At 43.2% G+C, this 27,117-nt stretch overlaps 1 protein-coding gene across 2 annotated transcripts in view; it reads left to right on the top strand.

Annotated features, from left to right (window-relative positions):
• Positions 1–9,377: 9,377 nt before the first annotated feature.
• The window catches only part of ESRRB (estrogen related receptor beta), a 153,493-nt gene continuing 135,753 nt past the window's right edge, over positions 9,378–27,117 (top strand). The window contains exon 1 of one of the 2 annotated variants that reach the window (XM_053378797.1): positions 9,378–9,766. In XM_053378797.1, coding sequence (XP_053234772.1) covers positions 9,765–9,766 — 2 coding nt within the window. In that variant the 5' untranslated portion in view covers positions 9,378–9,764. The remainder of the gene's footprint in view (positions 9,767–27,117) is intronic. The other variant, XM_053378802.1, reaches the window with a different exon arrangement.

Genomic DNA, 27,117 nt, shown 5'->3' with positions numbered 1-27,117 from the left:
GGAGGCAGACTTTGGTCTTTCAAATTTCAGGGGCACCCTCTGCAAGGCCAGAATTTGGTGTCCCCCTGCTTCTTGCCTTCCATTCTGCTCAGTTCACTATGTCATCGTTGCAATGCCCTGTGGCGCCCCCTAGGATTGGTGCCCAGTATGGCAGAACTGATCACACTGCCCTAAATCTACCTCTGCTGGATTGCTCCTTGGCAGAGGGGCTTCCATTCAGGGTTGAATTTAAATTCAACACCAAACGCAAGCTGTGTGGCCATGGAACATTAATACATATCATCATCATCATCATCATCATCATCGATTTTATTTATACCCTCCCTCCCTGGCCAGAGCCGGACTCAGGGTGGCTAACACCAGTAAAAAATTATAGTAAAAACATAATGGGGGGGGGAACCAATTTAAAATACAGGTTAAAATGCAATTTAAAATGCAGCCTCATTTTAAAAGTAGCCCATAGATCAAAACTGTAAGGGGAGGGAAACATAAGGGTCAGACTGAGTCCAAACCAAAGGCCAGGCCGAACAGCTCTGTCTTGCAGGCCCTGTGGAAAGATGTCAAGTCCCGCAGGGCCCTAGTCTCTTGTGACAGAGCGTTCCATCAAGTCGGGGCCAGTACTGAAAAGGCTCTGGCCCTAGTTGAGACCAATCTAACCACCTTGCGACTTGGGACCTCCAAAATGTTGTCATCTGTGGACCTTAAGGTCCTCTGTGGGGCATACCAGGAGAGGCAGTCCTGTAGGTACATGTTAATTTATCTGGAGTTAACTTGTTATCTTGTTACTTCCAGTGCTTTTTTTCTAAAAAAATTAAAATGTTTAGGGGTACTCTCATTTTCCTACTTATATTGAAATACTGCCCTTTAATGAGGTCAAACTTAGATTCACAAAATGTTTAGGGGTATGCGTACCACTGCGTCTCCCCCCAAAAAAGCACTGGTTTCTTCCATCACCTTTTCTGTTAAAAAAGGCGAGGGAAAGCTCTTCTCTATGACCTGGCCAGATGATATTTCTGTGGATCAGCTGACTGGGTTACACGAAACTCCTGTATAGGTCAGCTGACTACATGATGGTATTCCATTCAGTCAGCTACCCACATTGCAAGTATGTAGAAAGCACTATAGATATCATAGTAAATAAAGTGGAAGTAAGCCAAGCTGGAATTCAGAAGGTGGTCTGTTTCCTAATGGACTACTAAACCATCACTCTGCATCTTCATGCTGGGTGGAAGTTTTGATCTGAAGTTTTACCCATCTCAGACACTAATTTTATTACTTCTTCCAATAAAATTTACTTTGAGATTGTACAAGGAAACTGTGTCTAGCTGCTCACTTTTTTTCCTTATTTGCACTGGCATCAGAATTGGTTAAACTTTCAATCTCTTTATCTTTCCACTTTTTATCCTGCTATCAGACTTGGCGCACTCCTTATTACAATAGCTGTTTGCTTAAAAGAATAAAAAGTACTCAAGACACGCTGCCTCCCCCCCCCCCTTCTCCACATCTCCAAGGTTACTGAGAACATGAAACCAGATCCCTTTTCTGAGCCTGACCTTAAACACTTCTGAGGTACACTACGAATGCCCACTCCTGCACTAGTGAAAAGTAGTGCGTAGGGGGTGTTAAGTGCAAGTGTGAATGTGATTGTGAATATTCTTAGTGGGGTGTGTGTGTGCAGATGCAAGGCACTGTCAGGCTAGTTTACTGCAAGCACAGCCACAAGGTGCATGTGAGTGTAAAAGAAATTATCATAAAGTGGAATGAAATGAGGACCACCAAGGACCACCTTGGTCATGGGAGAGTCATGAGAACCCTGCCTCCTGCCCAGTACCATGTTAATATGTAAATTTTGGGAAGTTAGGACAATACTGAAGAAGATAGTAGTAAGACGTCCCAGTGAGATGTGAGGCAATATTCATAAACTCTTGTTAGATCAATATGGATGAAACTTGTCTTTTTCTTAGAAAGGAAGAGGGGAGGTAGGGCCTTCTCCCAGTTATTACAGGTTTTTCTGCCTCTCTGTTCCTTTGCCTGAGGTCTCACGAGCCATGCCCACTCCTGCCTTCTTGGCCTTTTTCATTTGGTCAGGAGCCAGGAAAAAATTGCTGCCAGGCAAGATGCCATCTGGTCTTACGCAGGCTGAAGATAGGAAAATTCCAGCATGTTACTTGGAGTCGTAGGGTGCTTCCAGACTCTGGCTATTTTGGGGTGGGATTCAATCACATGACAGCAAATTCAGGTTGCAATGAATAAGGGTGATTTGGTGGTCTCGCTCAACAAACATGTTTCCCCGCTAAATTGCACTTTTCTGCAGTGAGGAAAGTGACGCAAAAATGCCCTAAAAAGTGTGAGATAACATTTTCTTTGACACTTGAGATACATATGTTTTCAGACTACCACGCTATTCTTGTAACTTGAATTCATTTTAAACTGTTTTTAAAATTGTATTTTTCCAATGCCGTATGACCTATGCTGGGACCTTATGGTGAAGAGCTGGTAATAAAGCAAACAAGGAACCATTGTGTAAGCTTCTCAAATCAGAATTAATGCTCAATAAATAGCTGTTGTCATCATCTAACCACCCTGCAAACTTTGTCCAAATAAATTGGGATGAATGCTTGATAATAGGTTCACCTGGAAGCAAACATAGTTTACCAAAACAAAATAAAAAAATTCCTTCCAGTAGCACCTTAGAGACCAATTAAGTTAATTATTGGTATGAGCTTTCGTGTGCAGGCACACTTGGTATCTGAAGAAGTGTGCATGCACACGAAAGCTCATACCAATAGCTAACTTAATTGGTCTCTAAGGTGCTACCGGAAGGAATTTTTTAAATTTTGTTTTGACTATGGCAGACCAACACGGCTACCAACCTGTAAATAGTTGACCAAAGGTGCTGCAGTCCCTAGTTGTGTGTAATGAAGACTTCAGTAACTCAAATTGAATAGGTGAAAGAATCATTCACCTTTAAGGCGGGCGGGGGGGGGGGGAGAATTACAAGAAGAGCCTGCTGGATCACACCAATGGCCCATCTAGTCCAGCATCCTGTTCTCATGGGGGCCAACCAGATGCCTGTGGGAAACCAGAGAGCAGAGCGCAAGAGCCTTCTTCCCTCCAGTGGTTTCCAGCAACTGGTATTCAGAAGCATTGCTGCCTCCAACTGTGGAGGCAGAGAATAGCCAATGTGGTTAGTAGCCACCAAGAGCCTTTTGACTTTGTCCAATCCTCTTTTAAATCCATCTGAATTTTGTGGCCATCACTGCCTCCTGTGGGAACGATTTCCATAATTTAACTGTGTGCTGCATGAAGGAGTTCCTTCTTTTATCTGCCCTGAATCTTCCAACACTCAGCTTCGTTGGAAGGCCACAAGTTCTAGTGTTATCAGTTCAAACAACTTTTCTCCACCCGCTTAAATCATGCCATGCATAATTTTGCAAACCACCCATTACGCACATTTTCCCTAAGTCCCAAATGCTGCAACCTTTCCTCGTAGAGGAGTCATTCCCTCCCCTTGCTCATTTTGGTTGCTCCTTTCTGAACCTTTTCCAGTTGCACAGGACTCTTTTTGAGCATTATACACAGTATTCCGGATGCAGTTGTACCACATTCTTCACTGTGACTGTGGCAGAAAAGGAAATAGAATATAAAGCAGATAGTTACCACTGAGACTCCCATAACTGGGTGACCCAACACCTGTTTATTGACTTGTAGTCTGACATATTGTTTTAAAGATTTTGCTGTTTGCCCCTTGGCTTACTTGAAAGACAAAGTGGGCTATAAGAAGTTAAAATAATCAAACTGATAAAGTTCGAGTGTCAAAGACTGGGCGGCTTCCAAACTTAATGAACGTGATCAAATGCATTTGGGAGCTGCCAGGAGGCATCATGAAGTGTTAACAGGAGCTTTATGGTACAGTGGTACCTCAGGTTACATACGCTTCAGGTTACAGACTCGACTAACCCAGAAATAGTGCTTCAGGTTAAGAACTTTGCTTCAGGATGAGAACAGAAATTGCGCGGCAGCGGTGCAGCAGCAGTGGGAAGCCCCATTAGCTAAAGTGGTGCTTCAGGTTAAGAACAGTTTCAGGTTAAGAACGGACCTCCGGAACGAATTGAGTACTTAACCCGAGGTACCACTGTACATAGTTAGTTATACCAATAAAAGAACATCCCTTATGCTCACGCCTGACACAATTTTTGTTTCAAAGATATCTCCATGTTCAAACTATTCATATTCATGTAAAGGTTAATATTATTTCTATACAGTAAATATATTGTATTTTACAGGAACGTACTTCATATATGGAGTGTTATCTAAATGCACTTTTTGATCAGTAAATGCTAAAAGAGCAAATAAATAGTATATTGGGGCCGTTTCACGCATTATGGAGAGTGAAACTCAAATTTGCAATTGAATGTATGTTCAAGAGGCAGCTGCAATCACTCCCTGCTCCCTGACATGTGCCACACTCCATGATACACTGCTACAAACAGGTGTGCTCTATTCACATTTAAAACATAGGGGTGCATGTACCAACAATCTAGTACATGAAATGATTCTCATATGAAGACATCCAAATATAATGCTAAGAGGTCTGGTTAGACTTTTCCTATATGCATGAAAATGCATGCTGGACTCTTTTAAATTAGCAAAGGTGTTTGTAAGCCAGGATTTTTTTAAAACCACAAAACACAATGGCTACATGTCTGGATGCAGCCCTTGGAGTTTCACCATTTTGACCTGTCTGTTTTAATAGTGCAAGCTGAGACTAGACTTCCTAATGCTTTCAACTTGATTTGGAAATGAAAAGCTTCAATTTCCCCTTCCTGATATACTTTAAAGTTTCACCTGTGCTTTCTCTGTCCTTGCTTGCACCTGGGGCTGTATTGGAAAATATGGTCCCCTCCCCCTTCTTCTTCAATATTATGGAAACTGATAAAGAATTTTTTTACCAAAACACAAATCTTTACTCATGCACATGCCCAGAACCCTTAAAAACCTGCAATTCCTAGGATTCTTGGGGGGATGCCCTGTCCGTCAAATGTGCTTTAATGTACAGTGTGGATGTGACCAGAGAGAAATTGCTTCTCCACAGCTGCACTGTAGCAGAGACTGGATATTCAAATGACAATATGTGAGGATTTACCAATCTACAGGTCACCTGTTTGGGTTTTTATTAATAACTCTGCTTTGTTGTGATCTTTTTATCAGTCTTGCACTCTTTCCAGCCATTTCCCATCCTGCCTCCTGGATGCCAGGGGATTTCCACTTGGAACGAAGGGGTGCCTCTTCATCACGAGGTTCTAAAATACAATCCCGAATTTGTGAAGACTGTGCTCAGTCCTAGTTTAAAGAGGGATATCTTTCACGAACCTTTGGCTTATTGCTTCGAGAAAGTATATGGTGTCGTTATTTATATAGCACTGTACATGATGGGTTGTTGTTTAAACAGAATAGCACAACTTCCTCACAGGGCCAGCCCTACCCCTAACCAGGATGAAGTATTGCCTCAGGCGGCAGATTCATGGGGAACAGAGAGCAGCAGTGAGTTTGGGGGCAAGGTGCCGTCAGGTCACTGATGACGGCTCTATTTCTCCAGAACGTCTGAATCAGGAGAGACTGTGAGGGCCCCAGAATGGTGCCCGGATGCAGTAGGGCTCCAGCATTCTGTCAGAGGCCTGGTATCTCCTTGTCAGTGCCTGGGAAGCCTCTGCATGGCTTAGGGAGGGAGGCGCAAGGCTCACACATGCATCAACCCCCCAATCGTGCTCACAAGCTGGCTGTGTTCTGATACAAAAAAAATATCACCACATGCCACTGCCAGGTAGTCTCAGTGGCTAGGATTGCCTTTTACCAACTGCTAGTAGTACTATAGCTATGGCTAGGGCTGGCCCACCCATGAGGCAAGGTGATGCAACTGGCTCCACAGGGACAGCAGATCCCAATGTAGATCTTCATTCACCCCTTCTTTCCTGATGGTGGGGGCAGCAGCAGCGGCACCGTTTTGTGGTTCGCCTCAGATGGCAAGATTCCTTGGATTGGCCTTGGCTATGGCCAACCCTGGACTTAAGAGAGCTTGGCTACCATAGTAGTGACTTTAGGACTGGATTATAGCAATGCACTATATAGGGCTTCCATTGGGCTCGATCTGGAAACTGCAGTTAGTGCAGAATGCTGCCGCCTGGCTGCTGACACGAGCGAGACCCTGATAGTATAGAGCACTTCTGCTCAAAGATCTGCACTGGCTGCCGATCTGCTACCAAACAAGTTCAAGGTATTACTATTAGTGTAGTAAGCCCTTGACAGTTTGGGACTAGCTGACTTGCAGGGTCACCTTACCCCATATATGCTCTTGACCACTTTAACCTGCAGAACTGACATTGTTACAGGTGCCAGATAGTACTAGTTCTGCACTTAATGTTATGCAAGTGGATGTTACCAACTGGTAGTAATGGGGGAGAAATGAGAGTCCAGTAAATTTTCTTTGGGGGTTGTTGCTATTAACTGTATTTGTTAGTCTCTGATGTCACAGCTTCTAGGAACCTAGGATACAATATTCAAATCATCCAATATTCTTATGTAACAAAGCAACTAAAAATCAAGAGATGAACACAGAAGCAAAGCACATTTTTGCAAGCAATCTCCCCTAATACAAGGCATGCTTGTATGCTATTTTCACTAACTTCTGAATTTATTTGTTTATATTCCCTAATCATTATGCACACTTTCCCTTGATATCTGCATTGGAGAACTGCATTGCAAAATTCAGAGACAGGTGACTTGGGAAGGACAGCTGCATTTTCTGTCCTGTATTGTTTCGGAAAGTGTGAATTAGCTAGGTGCAAATCAAAATGTGTTTCTCCACCATCCCTAGCTGTTAACATAACTTGGTTTCTTAGGGTTTTAGGCAGGAGTCTTTCCAAGCCATACCTGGAGATGCCTGGGATTGAAACCGGACCTTCCAGTGAACAATGGTCCCAAACAAGATTGGCTGTGGCTGGACAAGCACATAGTAAACTACACTCATCCTTCACTGTGCTAGTTGCAGATTTCCAAGACAACCAGATTTCTATAGCGACCATTCATCATTCACTAGTTCCATTGTATAAGTGCTGAAGTTAGAGGGTGGGGCAGTGACCAGAACTTTCACCAGGATGTGGCCACTCACCTGCCCTCTGATTGGTTCCATTGCTGCTTCTTACCAGGAGGTAGAGGCAGAGGTGCAGTGAGGTTGGCATGGTGCAAATGTACTGGAGGGATTGGCTCTGCTGATGTGCTTGCACTGTGCTGACTTCACCTCTGTGCCACTCCCTCTCCACTTCCCAGGAAGCAGCAGCAATATGACCAACGGGAGGTCACGTGATTGGTGCAGGCCCACTGCATCCAATACGTGCTGTACTCAGAATTCTGGAATAAGTGATACCTGGAAAAAAAACAACCATCAGTAAATCTTGGTTTTTGTTTGGGGTGTGTATATGTCCTGGGAGAGGGCATTCTCTGTGGCAGCCCCTAAACTGTGGGATTTCTTCCCTTCAGAGTCGGTGCATCTGGCAACTTCATTGTGTAGCTTTTCTCATGCGCTGAAAATGCACCTTTTTGACACTGGCCTTTGACACCATATATATCTCTCTCTATCTGGATCCACTGTAATCTTCTTCTTATAAATGGTTTTAATATCATTTTTAAAAATTGCTTCAATCTGCCTTGGGACCTTATAGTGAAGGGTGGGAAAGAAATCCAATAAATAATGAAATAATACCTTTGAATAATGATATAAACACTTGTGTATTGTTGCCTCCTCCCCTTGATTGATACTTCCCCACCCATCATAAGTTCCAGAAACCTGAGGTCCATTCTGGGCATGCATACAGGTGTTTGTTTCTTTGTGCCCAAGCACCTATTCATTGTTATTATTTTAGCTGAAACACAAGTGTTCCACTATATCAGATTTGTACAAAATAGCACATGTTGCTCCAAGCCAGGAAACCTGTTGTCTTTTGTGGGCATTCTTGAGATGTTCATTTAGATGGGCAAATAAACCTTATATCGAATTTTTTAATTTTTGAAGTGTAAGTTTCCTAATATTCAAGATTTGCACAAAGTGTTGTTCCAAGTCAAGCAAGGCTGCTGCTTCATTTTCTCCTCTTTTCCTTCCCCACTTCCTGAACCTGCAAAGAGCAAATTTTATTTTTAATACAGCTGTTTTGCGCAATAGCTCTTCTGCACAAAAGAGCTGTTTTAAAAATTGAAAAAACCACCAGGAACCGGCATCCTTTCCTATGGGCAGACAGAAGCAAAATGGAAGTAGGGGGGTGTGGTGATAGATGGAAACACACAATGCACTCCAGTACACTCCCAGTTGAGTATTTTATATTGGTTTTACTTCCCCCTTTTCCCCAGATTAAAAAACTGTGGGCTGCCACTTAGATGGAAATGCGAGCTATGCCCATGTGGACAAGGCGCATGAAGCTTCAAATCCACATTAAATTCCTGTATTCCCAAAGGGGATGTAGCATATTCTCCTGAGTTCTCATTTCAGAAACCTGAAAAGGCTTTCAAAACCGGGTTTATTGCAGCTCCCAACCAATTCAATTTCTCTCTCTTTTGCAACCAGCTTGAATACAAATTTTGAATAAAATTTGTTGTTGTTTAGTTGTTTAGTCATGACCGACTCTTCGTGACCCCATGGACCTATTGGTGGCTAGTAGACACCAAGGTTGAGTATCTCTCCCCTGCCTCACATACTATCTGAAGAAGTGTTCCTGCACATGAAAGCTTATACCAAGAACAAACTTAGTTGGTCTCTAAGGTGCTACTGGACTATTTTATATATATATATTTTGACTGCGTCAGACCAACACAGCTACCTATCTGAATCTGCCTCACCTAGTTCATCCTCAAGGATTTGCCAGGTCATTCAGAAAGCCCCCTGTCACTGGGCCCTCCAGTAGCTCCGCCACCTCCAACTTTGGGTTAAGATGTTTCCCTGGACACGCTTGGAACAAAATAACAGAATCCGTAAAAGTTTTTCCAAAAGCAAAGGATGCAGAACCGAGGCTAGAAAACGCTTTAGGCTGGGAAATCTTTTATGAGGAGAAAATGTTAGCAATACCCTGGCTGTGTTTTCTGAGCTGGTGCTCTGGAAAGAGAAAACCTCTCGTCTTTGGTTGTGCAAAGCATCCAGCCTTACCTTGGCACAACCAAGTCCAGGTATCTATCTCAACACAGTTCTGGGAAAAGAAACTTTTCAAAGCCGGGCCTGGAATCGGTATGCACACAATCTGGAAAGCGTACGCCGATTGTATCAGGGGCCTTAGTCTGAGACTTAGAGGACTCTGATATTGGCTGGTCCTTTTGTGTTATTCATATATTGGATTTTGTTCTTTTCGCTTCCCTTGTTTCAAGTTGCTGTAACGCTGCTGCGGAAGCAATTGCTGCACACTCTCCCTTTGCTGTGCCTATGGGTGGCTACGGGGGCTCCTCCCTGTATGCATTGTGGAGCAGCTTTTGCTGCTATGCCTAAGACCTGCTTATTTTTTTTCCCTTGTCAGCTGCCTGTTATATCAATCACGGAGCTGGAATCTATTTATAGGTTGGGACTCAGAGTACTGTGTCCTTAGTCACAAAGAGACACGGAGACGCAGAGGGAACTCCCGGCTAGTGCGAGCGGAACCAAAAGATATTTAATCAGCAATTAGAAACACCTGGGAAGGGGGAAAAGGAAAACCTACCCTGGTCCTGAGGTTCACCTCTCAACCTGAATCATGTAAGTACCTAATTTCCCACCCTTTATTGGGGGAATTGGCTCCCCCCCTCTCTTGCATCAGTCCTTTTATTTGGACTTGAAATTATGGGAGCACGTATTTTAGCCAAACTAAAGTGTGTGTGTGTGAAGTCTGTTTTCACATTTTTTGAGGAAGGCTGGCAAGTTTATTTCGGCACGGGAAACAAATGTCATTTAATCATGAGGTGTTTTTCATCCCAAAGCAAACAAATGAAAGTTTGTGCTAGATAGTATTGTTTAGAGAGTGCAAAGAGTTGTAACACTGCTGCTGCAAGAAAGCCAGCGCACAACAGCGTAACTCTGTTTAAGGGCTTGTCAAGGTGAGAGTTCTTCTGTGTCCCTAGCACTGATACCAGGTCTGAAAATAGGGAAAGTTCAGCAACACAGACTTTTTTTTTGCACCTCAAACTATTCACGGGAAACTTTGGTACAAGTGTTCATTAATGCACCCATGTGGGAAAAAAGGATATTATGGAATGCTTTTTGCCTCTGAGATTTCAGTGTGTGTGTTTAAAAAATGTTACCTAGTTAGTACAGAATGTCTCGACTGTGACTAAAGAAACACAGATGACTTTGGGAAGACAGTTTAGTGATATCGGTGTCAGTCTGGTCAATGCGTTGTATTTATGATTAGTATTTAGAAGCTTGCCTTGAGGCATTCCACAGACAAAAACACCCCTTTGCAGCTTGTCTCTAGTAATAGCAAAAATGTGGATTATCATAAACTGTAAAAGGTGCTAAGAAAATCAGTAATTAGTATTTGTTCTTCATGCAATTTTGGGTTTTATTTTGGCAAACCAATGAGTATATTGTTGTATAGTTCCAGTGCAGAAATTTGTCATTTTGGTCCTAAATAAAATTCTTTATTAATGCATCTTCTTAGTTGTTCCTTTTAATATCATCTTCCCCACCTCATAAAGATTATACCGTTTAGCTTCTCAGTCTTTTATTTTGTCTTACTTTAAAATGATCTCAAAAATTGATCTGGCAACTTTTTGTTAAGAGAATTGAGTTAATGTTTCGAATTTAGTTCCATGAAAGGAATTACTGTTGTAAAATACATTTGAGAAAAATTATTTTCTTTACTTTAAGCGTAGAGATGGTTTGCATAAAATGTAATGAAATGATTGATAGTAGTTATTATGTGGTTAGATGAGGGGAATCTGTTTTGAAAGCGATCTTTTTGACTGAATGTATACCACAAAGCTGTTTGCTTTTGCTGTACAAAAGCTACACAATTTGCAAAATTCTGTAGCTTACAAATGCATTTTATAGTTTGGTGTAAGAAAAAGCAAACATATTCCTGAAAAGTTTGTGACCGGCAGTATAAAACCCTCTGGTTGCTGGCACAAACAAATGGGGGTAAATGTAAGTTCTGATTTAATGTAATGGAACACAAGTTCAAAATGTTTCCGATGACCGTTTAATCTCAAGATGTATTTGGAAAAGAATCCCTCTAAAAACAAGCAAGACAGCAACTTTGTAAAATACTTAATTTGCATTTGTTGTAACTTTTGTGCTTAGAAATCAAATGACTTTGCTCTCTGTAAATCTAGTTTATGTTGGCTTTACATTAAGTCCATGCATTCTTTCCTTGTTTTCTGTATTTCATTCTTCAGTTGTGTGAGCAGAGGCCAGATTTTCCATGAAAACTAACGAATTAGATCCTCTTGCAAATTAGTGGAGAAAGGAGTGGTTTTGCATTATCAATAAATGCACAAATTATACCCCAGTACCCCTTTATGTGCACTTAGTCCCATTACAGTCAATATTTTTATTGACTAGTGTACATTTAGCAGGTTTAGAATTGTAACCCTAATCTCTTTCCCACAAAACATTCAAACTTCTATGATGCCTCTTTTCATCACATGCTTGCAAACATCCATTCTACTTCTTCTCCTCCTCCCCCCCCCTCTTCTTCTTCAACAACATGTTTGGCATATGTATGAAAAGTAGTTGGATTCCCCCTATTTGTATCTGTGTGTTCCATCTTGTTTAGCCAAAATATATATCCGCCCCCCTGCCGACCCAAACATCAGCTGCTGTTAGCAGAATATGGAATGCTCTTCTTTACCATGTTTGGGTAGTTAGTTTATAGATAACGGGGGAACTCTGATATAGTAAGCCAAAGGTATGATGCTATTAATTTGTTCCTGCTTCTTTAACAGTTATACTTGCACCAGCAACACATCAGAATTTGTTTCTCAGATGAAGTTTTTTGGGATTTTTGAGGAAGGGCATACCATGCTCAGCCCTGCGCGACTTATCTATGCTTGCAAAGTTACGAGGGATGCTATGTTATCTGACCACTTTACCACCCCCTCTTCTTTTATTTCATTTCATCACTTCATAAATGCTGCGTGCCAAGTAGGCTCTTGTACAGGTGTGTGGAATGCATCTGCCAGGAATATATGCCTGGGAGCCTCAGGTGATGGAACTGATGCTTGGAAAGTGAGAAGAAACAACTAGTTTTACTTAAATTATAAATCATTCACCTGATAAAATAAGTAAATAAGGCCTTACCAGCCCCCTTGTTGTTGGGGTTTTTTTTTTTAAAGAGATTGTGCTTATTTAGCTTCCTTCTTTTATCTTTCCAGACTGACTTTTTATCATCTCTCAATTTCTACATTACATTATGCTCTCCATTTTTTATCAACCCCTCCTTTTTCTTTTTCTGGAAAACACATTTCTTTCTGGCACAGAAAATAAACTCAGATTGCTGGTAGTTATGTTAATCTAATTCAATCCTCTGTGGGTTAGAAGTGAAATTCTAATAGTGGAGCTGTTGAGGTCTTTTTTGTTAATGGCTTGGGGATTACATTGAGTTAAAGGCTCATTTCCTAATCAAACAGAGAGGGAGAGAGTGACTCCGAATATTTATGAGTCTCCCAGCGCGAGTTAAACATTGAACTCCAAAAGCAGGATCTCAGCGCAGTGGAAAGAGTTAAACCCCCTCAGGGTTGCTGTGGAAAAAAAAATGAAACCAGTTAAGCCATTAGCATTTTCAACTGCCTACAACTTCAGTTCTGTAGAAGGGGGTGGGGACGGTGAGGGAGAATAATCATCTGGCAGTGTTAAAATGGATGATGCCGTGAGATATTTAAAACAAAGTCAGGGGAGGCTTCCAAACAGTTTCCCTGCAGATGGGCAAAATGTTCATGGTATGAACTGTGAAAATCTGGCAGAAGCTACAAATAAACGATCATTTAAATGGTGAACGCGTGAGAAGGAGGGTTGCTTCTCTGCTGGCTTTGAAATAGCTCTGCACTTCTTTTTCAGCGCACTCGTTTTGGTTATCATCTTTGACTTCTTGCCAACTCCCTTTTCTTAAGCAATTGAACAGCTAGCCATAAATTGTGCTACTTTTGTAAGATGCACGTAATGTGGAGAATTTCACAACCACTTCAGCATGTGGTGGTTTGGTGATGAGTTGGCTTTCACAATGTGGACTGTACTTGGTGGACATACAGCTGTATTCTACTGATCTTGCATGTTCATTGGACAACCCCTTCCTATCTATGATGCTGGGGGTCTCTTGGGATCGGTAATGGCTGGAATCTCCCAGATTGTATCATTCCAGAAGTGCCAGTGTGACCAGTTTATAGAGCTGAACCTATGGGTTGGAATTAGACTGGTTGTTCTGTGAATGGAAGGACTGCTTCTGTTTGTGGAAATGTGTCAGATTCCCCCAGAGAGAGGTTCCTGCTCTGATATCTGGATGCTTCCACAGGTAGAAGGCTTCTTGTTGTTTAGTCGTTTAGTCATGTCTGACTCTTCGTGACCCCATGGACCAGAGCATGCCAGGCACTCCTGTTTTCCACTGCCTCCCCCAGTTTGGTCAAACTGTTCGTAGCTTCGAGAATACTGTCCAAACATCTCGTCCTCTGTCATTCCCTTCTCCTTGTGCCCTCCATCTTTCCCAACATCAGGTTCTTTTCCAGGGAGTCTTCTCTTCTCATGAGGTGGCCAAAGTATTGGAGCCTCAGCTTCAGGATCTGTCCTTCCAGTGAGCACTCAGGGCTGATTTCCTTAAGAATGGATAGGTTTGATCTTCTTGCAGTCCGTGGGACTCTCAAGAGTCTCCTCCAGCACCATAATTCCAAAGCATCAATTCTTTGGCGATCAGCCTTCTTTATGGTCCAGCTTTCACTTCCATACATCACTACTGGGAAAACCATAGAAGGCTATTTTCGCCAATTCCCTTTCCCTTCTGCAAACCCAAATGCTCCTCACACTATTCCTGAAGGTCCCCCAAAACTCTGAAGCGGATTCCGGGGGAGCTTAGGGGGCTGCAAATCTGCAAACCTTTGGCCCTCCTATATGTAGACTCCAATTCCCATAATCCCTGAACAATGGCAGTGCTGACTTGGGCTGATGGCAGTTGAAGTCCCACAAGATCTGGAGTGCTGCAAGGTCTCCATTCTGCTCTAGCCCTGTTTGCGGAGGTCTCAGGGCCCCTCCACATTGAGCATTCATGGTGATTTGTGTTCGTGGTGCTACTGGGACAGTTATAGATGACCCTACTTCCAATACTGTTTGCAGCTACAGAAGTTCAGGGTGGACGTAATGCTTAATTTCCAATAAGTGAATTTCTCATAACATCCTCCTGAAATCCTGTAACTTTTTATATCACAAATGCTCCATATATATATATATGTAATAAATTTATATATTTAGGCAGTGAGCATTTTAGGCACATCCACTTGATGTGTGATCACTGACACCTGATTACTTTTGGACCTGGAAGAGGGCAGAAAGGGGGCGGAACAGGGTGCAATGGGGGCGAGGGGTGCTTATGCACATTCCACTGACATGCGCAGGGGCTGAGAACAGAGCCCCTGCGTGAAATGGTCACCATCTGTATATGTATTTAGTCCCACTCTTGTTGCATTGTAGCACAAGTCTGCCCCCCAACAGCAATAAGACAATCACACTAAGAAAGCAATGTTGTGGGGACTTTGCCCCTGATGTGGTTCTACTCTTCCCCTATGCTGCCTCCTTCCAAAACAGATAGCAGGCGATCTGGATCAGGGACTGTTTTGGGGGAGGAGCCGAAATGTTAACACTCCCTTCTTCCTCTCGCGTACGGGTCATGAATTAGCGGGCAATAATAGAATTAAACATGGCTGGTAAGTCTCTTCACCGACGGCTGTGACAGAAGCATGTCACTTCAGTTCTCAATCTGGATTGGGCTCCTTGTACCTGCCATGTGCTTCACGAAGAGCCACTCACACAACGGCTAATTCTGTCACTGAAATGCAGAGGGAAGACGTCGATCAAATCAATGCGTACCTCCTGTCACTGAATCTCAACATTACTAAGTGTTCACCAACAGATATTCTGAATTAATACCAGCTTCCTAGCTTGTTCTCTTGTTATCTACGTCAGCAGCAGCCAATCCTCCTTTGTAGATCTCCTTGGATTCTTCTCTCACTAATTTCCCTGGTGCTACACAGCATACTCTTTTTCTCTTGTTACTTCTACTCCTTTTTTTTGCAAGCGCAGGGATTTATTTTGGTGTTTGGTTGTAAAATTTCCTCCAGTACTGTCTAGCAAAGCATGATCCCCCCACTCTGCAGCCGTGTATAAACCCAAATTGTGAAAAATATACCATAAAGGTGCACACAAATGGTCTGCTGCTGGTGTTTATCTTGAGAAACACTCAAGCTGAAAAGTTTCTTTTTTCTATAAAAAAAATATCTGATATTTCCTTCTTGAGAATTGAAGAAAACAATATTTCCTGTTTTGAAATCTTACAGATCCTTTCACATGGGTCCATGCTCTCATTTACTGAAAGATTATCCCTGAAATTGGTATGTGTGTGTGTGTGTGTGTGTGTGTGTGAAGATATCTAACTGGAGTATAAGCTCTTAAGGTGTTTTTTTTTTTTTAGTAGTGCATCACATGGAGCCCTACTATCAAATCTATTACAAGAATGAATTTCTACACTTATAGCACAATCCTATGTTTATTTAAAAGGGAGTCCAATGAATTCAAGGGAGTTAAGTACTTAATTCGTTCCGGAGGTCCGTTCTTAACCTGAAACTGTTTTTAACCTGAAGCACTACTTTAGCTAATGGGGCCTCCTGCTGCTGCCGCGCAGCCAGAGCACGATTTCTGTTCTCATCCTGAAGCAAAGTTCTTAACCTGAAGCACTATTTCTGGGTTAGTGGAGTCTGTAACCTGAAGCGTATGTAACCCGAGGTACCACTGTATTAGAGTTGCAGTCTAGAAACACCTGAAAGTCCACAGGTTTCCCACTCCTGTACTTTTAGGTCCAGTCCAAACACTAAGGCAAGTTGAATGTGCTAACCTTGGGCATATTTGCCTGTTGGCCATGTTTGCCAAACCTGTCCTAATGAGCCTTCTGTAGTAGCAGCTGGAACTTCAAATTATGACCAACTTGCATCTCCTACTCCTTCCTGTCTTCCCCCTTGTGGTGTACACCAAAATGTGTTGCTATGTTGCATGTTGCGTTACACTGTCCCCACAAGTGGCAGTCAATGGAGCAGAGTAAGGTTTGGGGAATCTTATCTTTCATTACACAGGGATAGCCCATCTCACAATTCCCTTTGCGAAGCTGTTGTCTGCAGTGACTGTAATAGACAAAAGATGGAATTGCCATTTGGAAGCGACTCCTATCAGTTCTGTTGAAGCTCCCTGGAAGAGTCACAAAAACAGTAAAATGACGTTCGGGCAAAGGGGGCTGGGGATGAATTTTCACTTGGAAAGACCAACGGACCCGGGGAAAAGAGCTTCCTCTTGGTCTCAATGTCACTTTCCTGTGTTGTCAGCAGAATTCTGGTATCCCTTGAGCAACTTTATAGTCCAATGGCTTTTCCAGTAGTTTCAAGAAGCAAAAACACTTCCCTCTACTCTTCTGAGCTTCCCAGGGTGCCTTTCCATTTGTTAGAGTTTGTGCTTTGAGCCAGAGAGAGAGAGAGAGATGGAGCTTTAATGAAAATTCTGCAATTTATATATTTTTCTTCACAAGGCATGCATTTTCTTCATTACTATGGACTAGATTAAAGGTAAAGGTAAAGGGACCCCTGACTATTAGGTCCAGTCGTGGCCGACTCTGGGGTTGCGGCGCTCATCTCGCTTTATTGGCCGAGGGAGCCGGCGTACAGCTTCCTGGTCATGTGGCCAGCATGACTAAGCCCCTTCTGGCGAACCAGAGCAGCGCACGGAAACGCAGTTTATCTTCCCACTGGAGTGATACCTATTTGTCTACTTGCACTTTGACGTGCTTTCGAACTGCTAGGCTGGCAGGAACAGGGACCAAGCAATGGGAACTCACCCCGTCGCAGGGATTCAAACCGCCGACCTTCTGATTGGCAAGTCCTGGCTCTGTGGTTTAACCCACAGCGCCACCTGCGTCCCCTATGGACTAGATTACCAAGGTGTGAAAGAGGAAGCCTGCAGTCACTTTCCTATAAGCCTAATGTTTCCATAAGGCTTCACACTCCAAGAGAGTCGTAGCCACAATACGTTTGTAATTCGAAGTCATCACACCCACTGCCTGCTTGGAATTTTGTTACAGCATACGAACCTTACTTTGGAAGATCTCTGTTATTTCTCTTCTCGTCTCCTTGTTTCCTCACTTTCTCCTGCACAAAGTTTTCAGTTTCTTCCCACTCCTGTCTGTTCATCTTCCAGATACTTTGGACTACAACTCCACCATCCCTAGCCAGCATTGCTGTGCTTACTGGGGTTGAGGGGAGTCATAATCAAAAACATCTCGAGGGCACCAGGTTGGTGAAGACTGCTCTGTACTTCCAGCTTTTCCCTGTGCCTGGTTTTCTATCTCTGTCATGTTTGAGTTAAACGTCTTTTTTCCATGTGGTGATTTTTGCAGTTATTATATATTTGGAAATCAGAGCTGTTTCATTAATTTGTTGCATTGCTATCCCACATTTTATCTAAGGAGCTCAAGATGTTGTACATGATGCTCCCTCTTCCCATTTTATTGTCACAACAAGAGGCAGTGACTGGCCCAAGGTCACCCAGTGAGCTTTATGGCCAAGTGGGGATTTGAACCCTGATCTCCCAAGTCTTAGTCGGACACCTAACCACTACGCTGCACTGAAGGGACCATATGCAAGAAGAGTTTGACAGGTAACCATGCACAGGATTGCAGTCATGCCCCATAAACTTAATTACAAGATTTTATTTGTAGTTTGTTTGTTTTGAATGTCTATTGTTTTTAAGATGGAGTTTAAAAGCAATGTGTTCAAAAAGCAAAATATATAAAATCCAGATGGCATAACTCTGAATTTTGCTTGTTGGAATGGCAGTTCACAATTGTTGAGAATTGCCCCCCAAATGTGTTCACACTCACCTATAGGATACTTGGTTAAGAATCTGAAGTGAAAAGCAAATTGGCACTCCTTTGAACCCCGTCCATTGCTCAGAAACCAAGTTAGTGCACAGCATTCACCACTGGCCCAGAGACTACAACCATGCATTTACCAAACGAAGGCATCCATGATGCTATAACTGAATCAATTTCAGATTCACCCTTCTGAGTGAAGGAGAAACAAAACACCTGCAAGTGAATGGACAGGAAGAGAAAAATGTTCCCCAATTTTGCTGCTGAAACTTACTGATGTAAAAGTATCTGGCCTTTCACTATTCTTTTTAGTCTTATCATGTGCCATCTTGAGATGGTTTTAAAATTAAGCTTGTGTGTTCCTAATTGGGTTACCACCTTTGGTTGGGCAAAATATAGGACAGATTGTGCAAAATACGGGACAGGTTGAGGTGGGGATTGGGGGGGGGCGACGCACACTCTCATGACATCAAATCCTCCCCCCTTTGTGCAGGGGGAAGGGTTCCCTGCATTTGGCCTCCCACCACCCTCAACACCCTGGCTCCGTTCCTCCCCTTGACTCATGTAGATGGGCAGGAGCCAGGGGTAAATGGCTGGCTCCCATGGGTGATGTGAGCCTCAGCTCCAGCCTCTCACACATGCTGGCATCAGAAGAGATTCAAGTGTGGAGGAGGGAGGAGGAGAGGGTGGCAGAGGGGGCCAAGTGGTGGTGGACCTGCACCATGCTAGACTGGCAGGCGGCAGCTGAGGTAGAGCACTAGTGAGAAGGAAAGAAGGAGAAAGCAAGGGAGGGAGAGGAGGTTGTCCTTTTCCCTTCTCTCTATTGTTGCTCAGGCCGGGCTTGTCAGCCGCACCAACAGCAACGCAACCACCATTTGGGGCTGGCCAAGCTCGAATACGGGGGGAAAGGTTTGAAGTCCAAACAGGACAGGGGACACTTTTGTCCCAAAACAGGGTAATCCTGTTTTTCTAGGGACAAGTGGGGACCGTGGTTCCTGAGCTTAATGGCTTTAAGATCTGTAACTTGAATTGCTAGGAAGCTGAATTGACTATATGTCCCCCGGATAGATTCTTGACTCATGCCTCTGAAGATGTAGGCTCTGTATCTTTCTGAAATAAATACATGTGTTTGATCTTCTGAGTGAGGAACAAGGAGAACTTCTGTGTGAGCGACCACCAGAATTGCCAATGCTTATCAGAAAAATCCTCACCATTCCTGTTTCTTCCTGTACGCCAGACAGTAATTCCCATGCCTTCATAGGATAAAGACCTTTCTGTGGTCAAGCATGGGATAAGGAAGGCTCAGTCGTATGGCTCTTCGTCATGGAGATAAGCAGATATCTCAGGAAATTGATCTTAATGTTACAGCTAGTAAGTTCATCCAGAGAACAACAATTAGAAAAAATATAATCAACGTGAAAGAAGTCTAAAAATGTGTGTAAGTGCAGGATTGTTTTGCAATATTGCATCATGACCATAGGCATCTGGTTGGCCAAAGTGAGATCAGGATGCTAGACTAAATGGGCTTTTGGATTCATCCAGAAGGGCTCTTCCTATATGCTGCTACGTTCTTAAGTGTACAAAGCTATTGGAATTTGGAAGGGCGTGTGTGAAGTGTGACCTGAAGTCTTTAGAGCTTTATAGAAGAAATTCAGCCATAGTATCTACAAGGGAAGACAGCCAAAGGAGGCTGTGGAGCACTGATATAATGGATAGCAATACTTTATTGAAGGAAGGTATATGCTGTTTTATAGCACTTTACTAAGTGCTCATAACATCACATATATGTTTATGTGAATAATCACCACAGCCGTTCTGTGAGTAGCAACTTTTTATTTTTATTTTTTAGAAAAGCAAGACTTTTAGACTTAGGTGCACTTCCACATGACCGTTTAGTGTGGGCAGGGTACTGCTCAATGCATGCAGTTTTTGTGAAGCTTTGTCCATGTGATGATGTCCTCATAAAAACTCTGCTTTATATTATTTCCTCATTTAGTGAATTTTTTTAAAAAGCAAATCTGATAAGTATATCCCTTCCCCAAGCTTCAGAAATGCTAAATCCAGATTTAATTGGGGGTGGGAAATATGGGACGGCATTTGGATGTGGATGCTGCAATTAACGTGTGATGCCTGAGCAGCACCAAGTCCACAATAAATTGCTAAGCAAAAACGCCCTATGACAATACTGTAAATCTACCCTATTGTTTCAGTTCAGTTTTCAAACAGAGCAAAACACTGACCTTCCTGCATATGCCAGGGATCGGAGCATTCTGGGCCAGGATGCAGCCTAGTGATTTCACGGCAGAGCTTGGTGGCATTAGGGGGAATTTGCCAAGCTAGTCATGAAACCATTACAGTGGACATTCGCTCTGGATTGTTCAGTTCTGAAAATAGTAATGGTTTAGACCACACGTATTATCAAAAGAACTGCAATACTTTCAAAGCCCTTAATGTTATTGTGCAGAGGAGGTCTAAACTAAATTATAAGATTGCTAGTTTTCTTGACATTGTCCAGTTTTGGTCTGGGGCAAACTGATCAAATGGGAGATCAAGGCTTCATGAGCTTTGCCGCACGATCTCTCTCTCTCTCCTCTTTCTCCCTCTCTTTTGCATCAGACACGCACAGTTGTTATTTCTTACAGTTCACCTGCATCCCTCCATGTTATGCTTCTGTTGCAGCAATGTTGCGTTTCCTAGCACCCAGGTGACAATATTTTGCAACGAATAATTTGCAAAGTTCTCCCCACCCTGCCCTATTAGGCAGCCATAATTGTTGAGATTGTTTAGTTGAATGTGGCTGCATGCACCCTTGTCAGATAGTGCCTTGATGACAGTAGAAAAGATTTAACTCAATGTCCCACAAATGTCTGCACCATTCTGTGACATCGTCACCATCATTTGACAGCTCCCTGCTCCCTTGTAAGCACGCTGTAGCCTTCTTTTAATTGACAAATAAAAGTAGGAAACAAGTCTCCCTGATTTCTAAGACTGCCCAGAAAACAATAGAAAACCAACTCATCTCATATGTGGTCTTACCCTTGATTTCTTTATAAAGTTCTGGAGCTCATATCTGGCAGTGTTTTTAAATTTTTACTTTAAACAAGAGAGTCACCCAGCAACACGACTTGCTCCACTCACAAAGCAACGTTGTCTCCTCTGCGGCAAGTTCTCTGCCTCTTATCCTCCACATCCCATTATGGGTCAGAGTGAGCACTGCTAGGATTACTTTAAATAAATAGTAAACATGTTTATGTTGTCTGTAAGTGATCAAACCCCTCCCAAGGCATCATACAATTAAAATACAACGCAGCACAACAATAACACCATTAAAAATAAACTATAAACGTTCTGCTTAAAAAATACTGAAATGCAACTGTATCAAAAGGCATCAGAAGAGCACATCTCAAGGATACAACAAATAAAATCACATGTCTTCAGAGGTTTCCTAAACACCTGAAGCAATGAGACCTTGTTGAGCAGGGCAGGGTTGTCCAAAAGGAAGACCAGTTGTGGCCAGGCATCCTTTGCAGGATTGTGTGCAGAAGACACCCTGTGAAACCTAGATAGAAGAAATGCTATTCAGCAGGAGTTGTGATGGGGATAGAAGCTGAGCTATGTCTGGGAGATGTATTTCAAGAGAATGTGGTTCAGGTTGATTGTGTGTGTGTGTGTGTGTGTGTGTGTGTATGTGTGTGCATTTTGCACTGAAACAATAGGCACTGACCTATGCAAACACATGGCAAATTATAGCCTCCCCATAAACAAATTAGCATGCTTTAAAAGGTGAAAAGCTCTATAAAATTGTCTCCCCTATTGTTTATGGTGTGCGTGTGGATGCACTGCATTACGGAGGCATGCAAATTCCCCGATCCTTCCCCCACTTCCTGAAATGGACTCGGTGCTCTGTCCATTTTGCCATTGTTCCTGCCAGCCTGGTCCCAGCAGGGGTTCCCTAATTAGCAATCTCTTCATTTCCAATCAAAGCACAAAGCAGCCCCAAAAGCCTCTCTTTATGAGGGAGCTGAGCAGTGGCTGGGGACGCAGAGTGGGATAATTGCCTTCGCCACTGGCAGCAGTAAGCAGCCTGGCTAATTCATTATTGTAATAACTTTGCTTGTCCTTGGGGAGTGGGGCGGGCGGGGGGGAGGGGTGGGCAGAGTGGGAGAAGTGAGCCAACCGGTGCTAGCTAAGGACATGGGGGAAAGTGGGAGCCCAGCCAGGGTTCAGGTGAGATGGGAATAATTAGCTAGGAATGGGAGACCATTCCAGGTGAGCTTTTGTTAACTTCCATTGTGCAACCCAATAGCAGCGGCGGCGACTGAGATCCAGAGGTTTAATATTAACAGGTTCCCACTCCGGCCTGTCAGGGTGTGTAATAATAGCCGTTGCCCCAGCATGAGCAGGATAATGAAGTTGAAGCTATGGCGAGAGAGCATTAAAATACATTGGGGCTGTGCTCAGATGCTCAGGCACTTTGCCAGAATTTTTAAAAATGCTGATTTGCTGCCATTGCTGGGCATCTCTGCTTCTGGCAGAGAGAAAGCCATAACTCAGTGGTAGAGCCATCAGTGTGGGCAACGCATGGACCCGACTTTTGATAAGGCAGCTCCCTAGGAGCGGGAAGAAGTGTTATTCCGTTGCAGGAAACTGTATCCCGGGCTTCCTAATGTTGATTATTTTGGCACCTGAGATAGAAAATACCACAAGTGCCCCACCCTGGGAGTTAAAACGCAACAGCAATAAACGAAAGAACTCTCGTGAAATCCAAAACCAGCTGCCTAAAATGGCTTCCCCGCTCTGCCTTGTGGTCGGATGGGCCCTGAAGGTCTCTGCTTCTTCTTTCTGCGACATGTTTCTCCAAATACAACCATAGTCACTTGGGGTATCAGAGCTTAGATGAGGAGAAAAGCGCTTTGGTAAATAAGCTGCAGGGGAATTTTTTATTTGCACTACTCACCCTCAAGGAGTAACTCCAGGAAAACTAGTTGGAGATGACAAATGAGTGGTAAGGACAATTATTAGGTGAGCGGGTATTTAATTCATGCTGTATGGAAGCTTCACATCCTGTTCTCTGAAGGCTGCAAGAGCAAAATGAGCTAGAAGGAAATATTTTGAGGAAGTAGCCCTATCTACTCTTTAGTGTCCTTCTTGTCACCCACGTGCTCCTTTTGTTTTGATGATTAGAATCAAATCCCATCTCCCAAATTCTACACGATTGGGATGTTTAAATCCATGGAACTGCCACCATCATGTCTACTTTGGTGTTGAATTGCACGGCGATGCTGTAGTTAGCTATAGTTTACCACTGGCCAGGTCTCCAGCTAATTTAATATTTCCTAAGGTTGGAATCAATGTGTGGAAAAGATCTGGTGAGGATGTCAGGCACCTGAGATGGTGAAGCCAACTAAGGGCAGGATCAGGTGATTTGGAAGGTGCATGGCTGCTACCACTCCATGCCTTTGGAAGACTAGACCGGAAGAGACTGAGAACTATTCCTTTCAGTGCAGGGTAAAACGTCTCCTTTAGCAAACTCAAATTTAAGTGCAAATATTATCTCTTCCTCCCCTGGGACTTATATGCCTCGTGCTCAACATGGTTGATTGACTCAACCCGTCTGACCTTGAGCGCCCCCTTTTCGGTAGACTTTTCTCACTTGAGTTGTAGGATGGACATACTGTTTATTTTATTTCTTTAACAAAATTTATACGCCACTTTATTGTAGAGAAACTTCTAAGCAGTTTGCAAGAAATGTGAACATGATCAATAAAAACAGTTGAAAACAAGCAATGAAACACATTTGAAAAACAACCAAAAAAGAGATTAAAGCACAACACCTATGTGTCTGGACAGACTTGCCAAAAAGAATACAGTGAAGGTGCTTGCTTAATTTGGGCTGTCATACACCCAGGATTTCCTGGACATTACCAGGAATCTTTGATTTTTTGGTGTTTTTGTAAAAAATACAACACAAAAACCCCACAACTCAACAATTTTGAGGGTTTCATTTTTAAAAAGCTGAACAATTTTGGGGTCTTCCTAAAATAAGTTCAACAACTTTCGAATGTCCTGGTTTTTACTTTTTGAAATATGGCAACATTAGCTTAATGTCAGTAGGCAGAGAGTTTCAAAGTGTAGGTGCTGCCACACTAAAACAATGATTTCTTACAAGTGTGGAATAAGTATTGTGTGGCTAGTGTTCAAGAACTGACCTGGAGAGCTTGAGGCCTGCTGGGTATTTCAAAGTCTCTTCTGAGGAATAAACTAGGTATGTGAAGTGCATGATGGGAAACATTAGGATAGAGATTGGTGCTGCCGCCTGGCAGTCATCATGACTAGAGATGCAGGATAAATTCAATTACTTTCACATTTAAAGGTGAATCTACAAAATTCACAGATTCCAAAACAATACACAAACTGAATCATGGCCATCCTTTTGAAATTCACAAATCTCCAGATTTTGCATTGCAGTTCTCCAGTCCAGTAATGTACAAAGATGCATTTATTTGTAGAAATATATACCACATTATATGCATATAGTAGGCTAAACTGTGAGCTTAAATGCATATATATTCATGAAAATGACATGCAAAATTTAGGAAAATTGCTCAGGGAAAATTGCATACATTTTTTTAATTAGGAGAAATTACAGTGGTACCTCGTGTTATGTACTTAATCTGTTCTGGAGGTCCATTCGTAACCAGAAACCACTCGTAACATGAGGCACATTTTCTCTAATGGCGCCTCCTGCTGCTGCTGCGCCGCCAGAGTGCGACTTCCACTTGCATCCCGGGGCAAAGTTCGCAACAAGGGGCATCTACTTCCGGTTAGCAGAGCACATAACCCGAAACATTCGTAAGGGGGATGGTATGGAACACAAGATACCACTGTAACTAAAATGAGGACAAATTTTCATGAAGATGTGTTTTTCAAAAATTGCAAATTACTGTGGAAACATAGAGAACTGAATTTAAGATTGAAAAAATGAGAAAGTGAAAGAACAGAAATTGACAGATCCATCCATCCCTAGTCATGGCTAGAACTCCTGAAAAGAAGAAGAAGAGGAGGAGGAGTTTGGACTTGATACCCCGCCTTTCACTCCCCTTAAGGAGTCTCAAAGCGGCTAACAATCTCCTTTCCCTTCCTCCCCCACAACAAACACTCTGTGAGGTGAGTGGGGCTGAGAGACTTCAGAGAAGTGTGACTAGCCCAAGGTCACCCAGCAGCTGCATGTGGAGGAGCGGGGAAGCGAACCTGGTTCACCAGATTACGAGCCCACCGCTCTTAACCACTACACCACACTGGCTCTCATGGGCAGACAGCTAGGACCTCAAGCTGCTTTCCCCTCCTTTCATTTTAGAGCATAAACTGTTGCGCTAGTAGCAATTGCTTGTGAAAAGGTAAGAAATTGTAGCAATGGACAGGAGAGGGAATATTAATGATTCAATTTCCAGCTGGGTTCCACTCCAAGGCCTCGCAGGAAGACGAGCATTTTTAATCATAACAAACCAGAATGAGGAGTCATTTACGCTGAAGCAGCTTTGTGTGTAGGGCCGTGGAGTGTGACGCATCTCGTACCTCTGCAGCTGCAGGGAAACTGTGTTCTAAGGTGAAATGGCATAGAATCTAGAATCCGCCGTGTTTCTGAAATGCACCGTGTTCTAGCCAATGGTTGGAGTGTGCAGTAGCTTCTGGACATGCCAAGCTTCCTTGTACTGATTGGTCCATCTAGCTCAGTATTGTCCACACTTATTGGCCGCGGTTCTCCAGGGCTTCAGGCATGGTTCTCTCTCAGCCCTAACTGGAAATGGCCCTGTCTGAAACCCTGGAGAACCACTGCTGGTATTGTAAACCAGGGATGGGTCTGACTCCTGGATTCCTCTCCCTCCACCATGGACCACTTTGAGAGGTGGGCAAAGTCACTTACCTGTTAATCACCAGCTGACAGCCAAGACTAGTTGTGCTCAGAGTAGATCCATTGAAATAAATGAACATGACTTAGTTTCAGTAATATCAATGGGTCTTCTCTGAGTAGAACTTAGAACCCTTGATGTCACCATGATGTCAGGTGACTTGACATCAAAGGAAAAAATGGGAAAAACATCCCTTTGCACCTATGGCTTGAATTCAAGTTGGAGCTGCGAAGGAAGAATTGGGAGCACATTCTTCCTCTGAATAAAAAAAGCGAGTGCTTTGTGAATTTTGCACTTTTTTCTGTCCATGTACAGGAAATTAGGCCTGTGGGGTGAAGATTCCTCACTACTGCTGTTGGAAGCATACCAAGGTAGAGGGACCAATGGTTTGACTCAATATACAAGGCGGTTCACTATATTCGTAAGAATAATTTATTCAGGGCACGGAAAGAACTTTAGACCATGGGTAGGCAAACTAAGGCCTGGGGGCCGGATCTGGCCCAATCGCCTTCTCAATCTGGCCTGCGGATGGTCTGGGAATCAGCGTGTTTTTACATGAGTAGAATGTGTGCTTTTATTTAAAATGCATATTTGGGTTATTTGTGGGGCATAGGAATTTGATCACCCCTCCCCAAAAAATCTAGTCCGGCCCCCCACATGATCTGAGGGACAGTGGCCCGCCCCCCTGCTGAAAAAGTTTGCTGACCCCTACTTTAGACTTTCAAAAATGACAGTCTTGCAATATTTACTGCAGTGACGCAGCCTGGTAGTCAATGTTCGTCCAGTAGCGTTAGAATCTTCACTTCTCTCTTCTATCCTGTGAGTTCTCCATAGTCGCCATTGATTTTTATCAACCCCTTGTTCCCTTTTCAGTAGTTTCTGCATGAACAGAGACAGCTGAAGCTGGGCCAGGTAAAGAGACAGAAACGCTGCTCCTTTTGCGCCAGTGGTCTGCGACTCTAAGGCCAGCTAAGATTTATTCAGTAAGACACTTTCTTTGAACCAGTTGGGCTCAAAGGTCTCCCCTCTACAGAATGCTCTGATCAGGGAGCCTTGCCTGCTATCTTTTTGGTGGCTGGGAAATACAGTGT

Source organism: Podarcis raffonei, chromosome 1 (genome assembly GCF_027172205.1).
Source record: "Podarcis raffonei isolate rPodRaf1 chromosome 1, rPodRaf1.pri, whole genome shotgun sequence".
NCBI lineage: Eukaryota > Metazoa > Chordata > Lepidosauria > Squamata > Lacertidae > Podarcis > Podarcis raffonei.
Note: the sequence above shows the minus strand (reverse complement) of the source record. Positions and strands in the feature narration are given on the sequence as shown.